General features: G+C 35.8%; 1 protein-coding gene across 3 annotated transcripts; it reads left to right on the top strand.

The window, feature by feature from the left end:
- The first annotated feature begins 3,353 nt into the window (after positions 1-3,353).
- On the top strand, positions 3,354-10,441 carry LOC144977011 (uncharacterized). 3 transcript variants are annotated; one of them, XM_078921694.1, is made up of 3 exons: positions 3,354-3,569; positions 5,449-5,634; positions 7,237-10,441. In XM_078921694.1, the coding sequence occupies exons 2-3, from the start codon at positions 5,459-5,461 to the stop codon at positions 7,676-7,678; spliced, it is 618 nt and encodes a 205-aa protein (XP_078777820.1). In that variant the 5' UTR covers positions 3,354-3,569; positions 5,449-5,458; the 3' UTR covers positions 7,679-10,441. The 3 variants fall into 3 exon arrangements, with proteins under 3 accessions (XP_078777820.1, XP_078777823.1, XP_078777822.1); XM_078921697.1 differs by having other exon boundaries at positions 3,456-3,580; XM_078921696.1 differs by lacking the exon at positions 3,354-3,569 and adding an exon at positions 3,572-3,707.

Here is a 10,441-nt window from a genome sequence, read left to right as displayed (position 1 = left end):
TATCTAGTCTATCCGTTTATTTGCAAAGTTTCTGCATTTTATAAATAAGACCACGACACTTATGTGTTAGGTTGTTCGCAAATTCTGCCTTTGTGTTCCACTGTTCGATTAGAATTAATCTCTATTTTTTCCATTTATTTGCAAAGTTTCTGCACTTTATAAATAAGACCATGACGCTTATGTCTGGACCGGGCATTCGCAAATTTGCTTTTGTGTTCCACTTTTCGAATCGAATTAATCTCTATTTTATCCGTTTATTTGCAAAGATTCTGCACTTTATGAAATAAGACCATGACGCTTATGTCTGGACTGGGTATTCCAAATTTCCTATTGTGTTCCACTTTTCGAATCGAAATAACATCTAGTCTATCCGTTTATTTGCAAAGTTTCTGCACTTTATAAATAAGACCATAACGTTTATGTCTGGACCGGGCATTCGCAAATTCTGCTTTTGTGTTCCACTTTTCGAATCAAATTAATCTCTATTTTATCCGTTTATTTGCAAAGATTCTGCACTTTATGAATAAGACCATAACGCTTATGTCTGGACCGGGTATTCGCAAATTCTGCTTTTGTGTTCCACTTTTCGAATCGAATTAATCTCTATTTTATCCGTTTATTTGCAAAGATTCTGCACTTTATAAATAAGACCATAACGCTTATGTCTGGTCCGGGCATTCGCAAATTCTGCTTTTGTGTTCCACTTTTCGAATCGAATTAATCTCTATCTTATCTGTTTATTTGCAAAGATTCTGCACTTTATAAATAAGACCATGACACTTATGTCTGGACCGGTATTCGCAAATTCCGCTTTTGTGTTCCACTTGTCGAATCGAACTAATATCTAGTCTACCGTTTATTGCAAAGTTTCTGCATTTTATAAATAATAATAATTGTTCAAAATTTTAACCTACACCGATATTACAAGTACAAGTGAGCAGGTGATGAAGATTGTCAAACAGTGTGACAGATGAAATAGGAAGAGAGAGAGAGAGAGAGAGAGAGAGAGAGAGGAGAGAGAGAGGGGGAGGGAAGGCAGAGAGAGAGAGAGAGAGAGAGAGAGAGAGAGAGATTCGTTTTTTGTTCAAAATCTCTCTCTCTCTCTCTCATATTGCACAAGGTTGTACTATTTTATTATTTATCAAGAACAGCCAAGGTGGCAACCCAGTCTCTGTATAAACTAAGCAAGATGGCAACATGGACCTCGCTCCTTATCCAATGCCGAAGCTTTAATTTGAGTCAAACGGTTTTGTTAAAAAAAACCCACCCAAAATAAGTTCGTGTCGCAAGTGATGGAAGTTGAAGTCGGCTTATTATAAAATCGTTTTTATGGTCTGTTTGGATTACCCTTTTTAAATAGAAAAGGTGAATATAACATAAACTTGAAGAATAGGCAAGCTAAATGAAAATTAAATTGACTGATTAAATGAGTACGCGAGGCTGAGTTGCGAACGACTACTGGGTTCCGACATTCCGATCCCAGTGTCATTCATGTTCACCGTACCGTGTTACTGTCTACACATTACACTGCATTGTTAGTGACTGGTCATGTCTTTTTTGTTTGTATGTTTTACGCAAGCTTAATAAAAATTAAATTGACTGATTAAATGAATACGTGAGCAGAGTTGCGAACGACTCATGGGTTCCGACATTCCGACCCCAATGTCAGTGTCAGTCATGTTCACCGTACTGTGTTACTGTCTACACACTACACGGCATTGTTAGTGACTGGTCATGCCTTTTTTGTTTGTATGTTTCTTTAATAATAATAATAATAATAATAATAATAATAATAATTAATAATAATAATAATAATAATATTAATAATAATAATAATAATAGATCTTTATTGTCCATAAATATGGCAATTTGTCATTTAGTTACACTTGTCATAACGTTATATGATAACTATAACATTGAACAGACACCTCACTCCTACCCATTCTCTCTCTCTCTCTCTCTCTCTCTCTCTCTCTCTCTCTCTCTCTCTCTCTCTCTCTCTCTCTCTCTCTCTCTCTTCCTCTCTTTCTTTCACGCATGCGACATACACAACATTAACATTTTCATTTCATTTTCAATTCGTTTCATTCTTGGCAATTCAACACCAAATATTATCATCATTATCAATTGGTCACTTCATCTAGCCTAACATTAAACAAATTAATCAGTCAATCAGTCAACGTACAATCCTTGGTTTTGCTGTACCATATGAAATATTCAACATTTTTATTGCTGATGGAACGAACGTTGATTTATACTTGTTAGTTCCACATTTAATCTGACAAAAACTTCTCCCAGATGGCAAAAGATCAAATTCATGGTATAAAATATGTTTTTTTATTGTTGGTAATTGAGAATGCTTTCCTTTCTATTGCTTTTCCATGAATTCTTTCTACTTCATCAACAGAATATGGGTCAATTTACAAAGAATAATAATAGAAATGTTCAAAACAAAAACTAGATTCACTATTACGTGCCTGTAATGAAGTGCTTTCCACAAACCGTGAGCGAGAATGATGGTGGAGGTAATGGCAACCATGTGGGTTTGTTATTGCTTCCTGCCTCCGTCAACCCGCGCATCCAGTTGCGCACCCACGCTGATTCTAACCAATAAAAGAGATTTATCTATTTATTCATTTATATACTTTTTAATTTTTTTTTTTTTTAATACAGCAGTATAAATATCTAATGCATTCGTTGAGGTACCTATATTGTAGTTATATCCTAGCCATCGAGCAGGGATTTCTCTATCGTTAAACAGACAGTTGGGTAACAATTGTTTGCCATCATTTTGATAGGACTTATATCAATTGTAATTGTAGAGTTCTGTCTCCTAGGTTTAGCAGTCCAAGCTTGGTAGACATTGTGGGGAGGGAGGGGGGGGGGGGGTTCGAATCAACCCGGGAACGTAAGACAGTTGGATGGATTACGTCTATATTCACTCATGGAATGCCTAGGTCGTGATTGCAGCTAACCGACGGGTACATATATGCAGGTCTGACATCCGAGCCCACTTATGGGCCTAGTTTAACATTCTTGCAATGGAAAATAATTTGCGCCATTTTTTGAGATTTCCATTACAACAATGAGCCCATAAGGAATTGGGTTATCAGACCTGCAAATAAGTGCACCTTAGAACACAGTTCACGTCGCATCTAACAATTCCGCGCGGAAGGGTGTAATTTTTATTCTTTTTTTTTCTTTTAATATATACTATCAATAACCATCCGGCCGCGATTCAACGTCACGTTTGACAGACTGTTTTGTCAAAGACATCAACTTTCAATATTTAATGGAAATCGTACCGGCCTGTCACCACCGGGTAACCAATAAAATTGTAAGCTATGAACGAAACTACACGCGTGCAGAGGCCGCAAGCTTAGGCATGATTTACTTAAGAGACCCAGAAAGCAATTTTACAGCCGTATGAAGGTACCCTTACTGTGGGAAGTGGAGCAGAACAGAATGTGTAGTTACCCTGATCACTCCTAATATTGATATCGGAACAGCTACCACTACAACGGCTACACACTTGATAGAAAATCAATAAATGATCGTTTGATTGGCTGGTATGTATTATGTGAGTGTCTGCTTTTGTTTATGTTATGGCTTCCTTGCCAAGTCAAATATTATTCTTTCTTCCGCAATGTGCTGATATGTGATTTTCAATTAAATTACTCTTTTTTTTAAGATTAACTTAGGAAAAAGTAAGTTTTATTTTTTTATAAAGATTGATGATTTCTTAGCTGAAATATGTAAGCGGTAGTAGTGATAGAAAGCAATAACATAAATAAGTGCAAAAGGAACTTGTGTCTCAGAGCATTCTTGGATTCATAAACTGCAATTACAATATACAGTAATAAAAGCAAAACCAAAAATAAAACGTAACTACAAACGTAGGCGAATATACATAGCTATCTTGATTTTTAAGGAGCCCTACATATTATATATTCATTGTTTTCCCGTGAAACAGACTATTAAAAATATGTAGCTACATTTTAGAAGCATGTGTTGCTATTGATTATTGATGCTCCGTTAGACTTAGACTAAAAAAAAAATGTATTGTCAAGTCTATAGCGTAATAGACCTTTATTTTCATGAATTTTTTATGCGTGTGATGCATCGATGAGTAGCAACGTGTACATATCTGGTATGCAGGTTTGACGTCTGATTGCAATTATGGGCCTAGTCTAACATTATTGCATTGGACAAAATTTTGAGTCTTTTTTTTTTTATTTCCATTACAACGAGCCCAGAATAAATTGGGTGATCAGATCTGAAAATAAGTGCACGTCGGTTAGTCGGCTTTTGTTGTTTGGTTTTATTCCTCATGTTATTCCGACTACAAGGCTTCGTGTTGACTCGTAATACTCTATTCCTATTTATAATATCTTGTTTTACCATCTCATCCTCCAAAATGTAGTTCAAATTGTCGCTGAGCGGTGGTGCCTGGTCATGTAATAATATAGTATTAGTGTGGTCAGTGACCAGATGAGTGGCATTTAACAGAAAAAAACTTTGATCGTTGTGTTGTGTCCTTGCGGTAAAGTATTTCACAAGCATGATCCCACTTAACTCAGGTTTGAATGGGCACTGGGCTATTGGCAGGTCTGCTGGGGGAATGATAAAACATTCTGAACTGTAAGCTTGGTGAATCCGTGGATATGAGATACTACACCCATTGATTAATGTCTCATCTTACTACACTGTATTATTTATTAACTTATCTAAACCTCTCACTAACGTGTCAGATTGGTATTTCCTCTTAACTAGTTAACTGTTGAACTCTGAAAGACGCGTATTTTAAAATTTGACCATAAAAGTCGTCCTTCAAATATCGATCGATTTAAAACTCAAACTAAAAGAATCATTCATGCATCCGAATGCCTCCTACTCGGAGAAGGATCCAAGCAGCCTATCTTAAGCAGCTTTTTTCATCAAGTGGTATGACGTTCGGCTTTTGACCTGCGCATCCCGGGTTTAAGCCTGACTTTGGGGGATGTAAAATCGTGTCCTTTGAAAAGGCTCTTTACTCGCGTTATCATTATTATTATTATTATTATTATTATTATTATTATTATTATTATTATTATTATTATTATTACTATTATTATTATCATTATTATTATTATCATCATCATTACTACAAATGTATTATTATTATTATCAGAACAGCTTTATAACTGAGCTCGAAAAACAAAATAAATCAGTAAATAAATAAAGAAAAACATGGCAACCCCCCCCCCCCCCCCCAAAAAAAAAAAAAAAAAAAAAACAATCAACAAAACGCATACTCATACACAGACAACAAGAAACTGTCCGTCACTTTTTCATTATTTTAATTTTATCAATTAATAGCCGCAAGTCTAACTCGGATTTGATCTACATATTAATATAATATTCATTGGACATCTTTCAATTTTTGTCTCAATCCAAATGTCGTTACAGAAATGCCACAATGAGTAAATCGATAAAAAAGCGAGCTGAGCCCATCGACGAGAGGGGTAACCTGAAAGAGTCCCCTGAATTCCCACCACCGCGGAGCCCAAATGAAAAAGCACCACCTCCTCGTCTACCGTCCTTGACATTTCCAACAGATAGGTTACCTCAGTTGGACGTGGAAATTGTCAAAAGGTCTGTTTATTTGTTTCATTGCAACATCTTTTAAAAATGTTTTGTTTTGTTTTTAAGGGTTTTACGGCGCTTGAACACAATTAGGTTATATCAGCGCCAGTAAAAAGGAAGAATATGGGAAAGTAAAAAGTTCTAGAATTACAATTAAAGCACCCAAGAGACAGGAAGACAAAGGGGAACTGGGAACAAATAGGGATCAGATGCAGATTCCAAGAGCAAACCATCAATGTACTTAGTTTGAGATCACCTATAAGTCTCATCCGGACACAAGCACAAAATCCAACAAAGAGGAATACACTCAAATGCTTACATTATACATTAAAAATAACAAACATAATAATACATAACAGAGAGATGATTTACAAGGAAAAAAATATCATCTCCCAAAACAATAACTATGCATTTGACTGTTTCCCTCCCAGCTAGGACTCAGGCCAGGGCCAGGACAAAACCAAGTAATCTCTTTCCAAGACAAAGACAGAAAGCAAATTGGAAAACAGATATAGGGGATAGAAGACACAGCAAGTACCTCCCTGCCAACTATGGGAGGTCAGGAACCCCACCCAGTTAAAAATGTAAACAACAAAAATAAGTTGTTCGTCACAGTTACAATACAGTCCCTGTGGTTCATGGCACCAAATTTATTACAGTTTCTGTCGAGTTGAGACCGACATTTTCAAAGTGACAAACTAAGGAGCAGGCACAGTGTAAGATAAAAATCTGAAACAGTGACGACAATGCACGAAGAACAAATACAAGAAGTCGAAGAGAGAAAATAATCCCAAATCTCCCTGTCTCAACTTGGAAAAGTTTAAATTAAATAAGAAAACTGCTTGCTTCACTCGGGATACGCTTTTTTAGCACACGAAGAACGCGCAAAAGCACAACAATCCCCATATGGTTGAGTACTGTCTCTGGGGGTGCCAACTCTTGTATTACAAAAAAAAAGAAAAAAAGGGAGGGGGGGGGGGGGGGGGGTGTCACAGCCACGACTGGAATCCATCCACCCACGAGTCTTACCAGCATACCCGGCAGTATCTACTACACACATGATCTTTCTTATCAGGAGCAAGAAGCGCATTATGTGCCCCTTAATCTAAACCGCAAGTCAAGGTATTCCTGCCTCAGCAAAAGTGCCAATTACATTAAGTGTCCTACTGTCTTGTGACAGAGAAAATGATATAAAATATTGGGGAAATTAAATTATTATTTTTTATTATTCAGACTTGAATATTTTAAAACTACACAGCAGTTGAGCATAAAGTTTATTAAATATCTTGAATGATTATTGAAAAATATGAAAAGGCATCAGACAAAGCAGAAGTTAAAATGCAAGAAACATACCCCCCCCCCCCCCCCCCCCCGAAAAAAAGCATTCCGAAAAAAAAGGCTGATTTAAAAAAAAAAATCTTCTTACTGCATTGTCTCACAGTCACGTTCAGCAGGGCTGAATTTTGGGCTGATTAATTTCTCGAATTTTACTATCTGCATGTCTGGTGGCATTACCACATTAACACCTTTCAGAGTTCTGTCTTGCACCAATGTCTGCTCCCTAATATTTCAATTGGTTTATCAACTTTATCTTCCATTTATATTTTTAAGGTTACCAGGTGTGGGAGACAAAGATGAACCAGAAGGACCATCAACTAACTTCAATATCGACCCTTCCGTCCCATCTGCCCTAACCATAGAGAAAACTATGTACAATTTATGGGAGAAAACTCAGACACAGACAGAAGTAAAATGGTCCAAACCTTCCAACAACGGCAATTATTCCGGAATGATCTACGAAATTCAAATGCGAATAGGTGACGAGGACTGGCAAGAACTGGCTGAAAACAGGCAACCTTTGTATAGAGTGTATTATGTAGAAGGTGTTGCCTTATTTGGAAGGCATAGAATAAGCCCGGATAACAATTCTGTCAAAATGGTGCGGTTACGGATCCGAGGTGTTGGAGAAACTACAACGAAAGGAGTAACACAAAAATCATACGGTCCTTGGTCGGAGGATATTCTTTTCTCTCTTGAAGGAACCCGCCAGTGAAATTTTAAGTATTCCTTAATGTTATTCATTTTCTTTGACCAAATAAGCAATGCTGATTCATTGGGTGCAGGTCCTTATTCTGCAGGATGAACTTACACTTTTTTTTCTGATGCAGCAATGCCTTCGAAGCCGTTTCTGTTGCAGATAGTAGCAATGCTTCTCTTCAATACAGGACACTTACCTATCGCATAATACCTTCAGACACATCAACCAGGCCCAAACACCCAATCAATGCTGGGTGGATAAGGAGGTCAGAAAAAAAATCTTTGTTGCACCCAGGATCAATACCAGTCCTTTTGCTTGTGAGGCGAGTGATCCATCAAATGAGCTATCGGGACTCCCTTCTCCTTATGTATTTATCTTTTGTTAAGATCCTGGCATCACATCTGACTAACGTTTGTCATAGCTCTTAACTCACTCAACCCTAACAACACCGACTATATCTGTAGTATACCCCGGTTACTTTTGCCCCATGCCTATTTATTACATTTTTCTGAGACAAATTATAGGCGTAGCATCAAAGTCAAAGCTAATGTTCTTAATTTTTACACGTTAACCCTCTCCTTACCAACTATAGTAAAATCGTCACATTCGCTACGATGCAACCAACTTTTTTCTTATTCAAATTTCTTTCGTACATCATAAAATTTAAAGAAAATGAACAATGTGTAGTAGAGCATGTTTTGCTAAAGAAAATATGTATGGCAATAACTTACTGCTTTTGTGTTTGAGTGATAAAAAATATATTTTTGTGTAAGTTGGGTGCGAAGTTTTGGGGAAAATCCTGAAAATGGCTGGTAAGGAGAGAGTTAATGGTAGTTGAAGAAAAAAATCTATGCACATGTTCATTTTTAATACATTTTTTTCCCAATTTTGAAAAGTAGCAAAAATCTCTAGAATTGAGTGAGTAAAGTTGCAATTGAAACATTGTTCACTAAAGATCCATATGAATTACTATTGTACACAGTACTGAATGTTTGCATCAGATAAAAGTAGGATGATTTTCTCTCTACTTCTTTATTTAGTTTTATCACTCATCTAATAATATGAGTTTTTGTTTTCATAAATACTGCCAAGAGCTTTGAAACTTTTTTTCCTAATTATATTAGATCGACAATCCTATGTCCTTGCGATTAGAATATTAGATTATAAATATATTTATTACCAATTTATTAAAATGTTTCAATAATTAATCTATGTAGATAATGATGTCCATATGTGAATACAATTAGTAATCAAGTGGTAGTGAAAGTGAAAAATATAGTCCCATGACAAGTTCGGTGAGCAGAATTCACAATCAACTGTGCAAACGAGGTTGGAGAATTTGAATCAGGGATTTCAATTTGATTAACAAGTGAGCGAAATTGAAAATATGCCTTGTGATATTATGTTATATTAATCTTTTAAAGTCTGGACTGAATTTCTTCTTATTCTTATACATAATTTATCATATTTAATTATCTGCTTTTATAACCGTTGAGGTGTGCTGTCAAGAGATTAAGGCATTTGCACTATGACCCAGGAGGTGCTGGGTTTGCTTCAGGTACCGTCATTGTTTTTTTCTTTGGGCAAGAACAGTTCAGTTCACCCCCAATTCTCTTACTCAGACACGTCATTCCTGATGCCATCCGATGTTTGTTTGCTGGATTATCTATTTTCCTTCATAGAATGCCTTGGTTACAGCTTCTGGTCGTTTGTTAATTTTTAACAATTCAATATTGCGGAACTAACGTTTTTCACCAATGAACTTCAACACTCCTTCATCAATTTCTTCTCTATCGCTGGGTATCTTTTAACATCAAATGTAGTTCAGTTCTCTTACTTGAGGTTTCTACAGACGAAGAAGAGGAAGAAAATGATGACTAAAGCAGTAACAGAAACAGCTTAGTCACAAGAATCAACCTCAAGGTCCTCGCACTGCTCTGGCAGTGAAAATGGTAAAATATGAAAAATTTCAGGTCAGAGTAAAATTGAAACTTGTCTGTTTAGGGTTAATTTTGACTCAAGTCATGTGTGTTTGTAGTTCTCCTTTAAGCCATATTACAGTAGTAACTCATTGTCTCAAATCAATGTTATATTATATCTGGGCGATTCAGATGTCAGGAATTGAATTTATAGTAGTCAAAATATGAAATTTGGGTTGTTTAATTGTTCTGTAGAGGAAGATGGGTATAGCCACTTGAAATACAAAAATTAAAAAACATTCTTATTTCTGATAAATCTAATTTTAAATTCAGTTTTTGTCATCTCGTCCATCCCGTCATAATATCGTTTTGAGACGATGGGTCTGAATTGTGCTCTTTTTTTTGCCACTTTATAAGTTCTCTCCAATAACCTATTTTGCAGCCATGTAAAACCACAATATATATGAAAGTTTGGTTTTACAATGTAGCTTTTATATTAATCTGCATGAATGAATTACCTCTCAATGTATTGCTTCGCCTACATCAATATATTAATTTTTGTTAATAAGTGTATATTTTGATCTGATGTTTAATAATCAGGCATTTTTTCCATCTTAGATATATAAATGAAAATATTTGTTCTCAGTTTTTCTGTGAGTGGATTTATTTATTAATATATATATGTCTGCATGTGCAGGTTATTTTTATAGTTTTTATATAAGCGCTCCAAGCACTTTTGGTGGAAAGGGGCGCAATAGAAATTACGCATTATTATTATTTATGTATGTATTTTCCCCCCATTATATATCTATATCATATTAACAATTTTAGCATGCATTCAGAATAACAGGCGAACTGA

This window comes from Berghia stephanieae, chromosome 7 (assembly GCF_034508935.2).
Source record: "Berghia stephanieae isolate SIO BIC M18660-M18661 chromosome 7, UCSD_Bste_1.3, whole genome shotgun sequence".
Taxonomy (NCBI): Eukaryota; Metazoa; Mollusca; class Gastropoda; order Nudibranchia; family Aeolidiidae; genus Berghia; species Berghia stephanieae.
This window is presented reverse-complemented; position numbering and strand designations above follow the sequence as displayed.

Coding starts and splice junctions, on each gene's coding strand:
- LOC144977011 (XM_078921694.1), top strand. CDS start 5,459: ATGAGTAAATCGATAAAAAAGCGAGCTGAGCCCATCGACGAGAGGGGT. Junction 5,635..7,236: donor GACGTGGAAATTGTCAAAAG/GTCTGTTTATTT, acceptor TATATTTTTAAG/GTTACCAGGTGTGGGAGACA.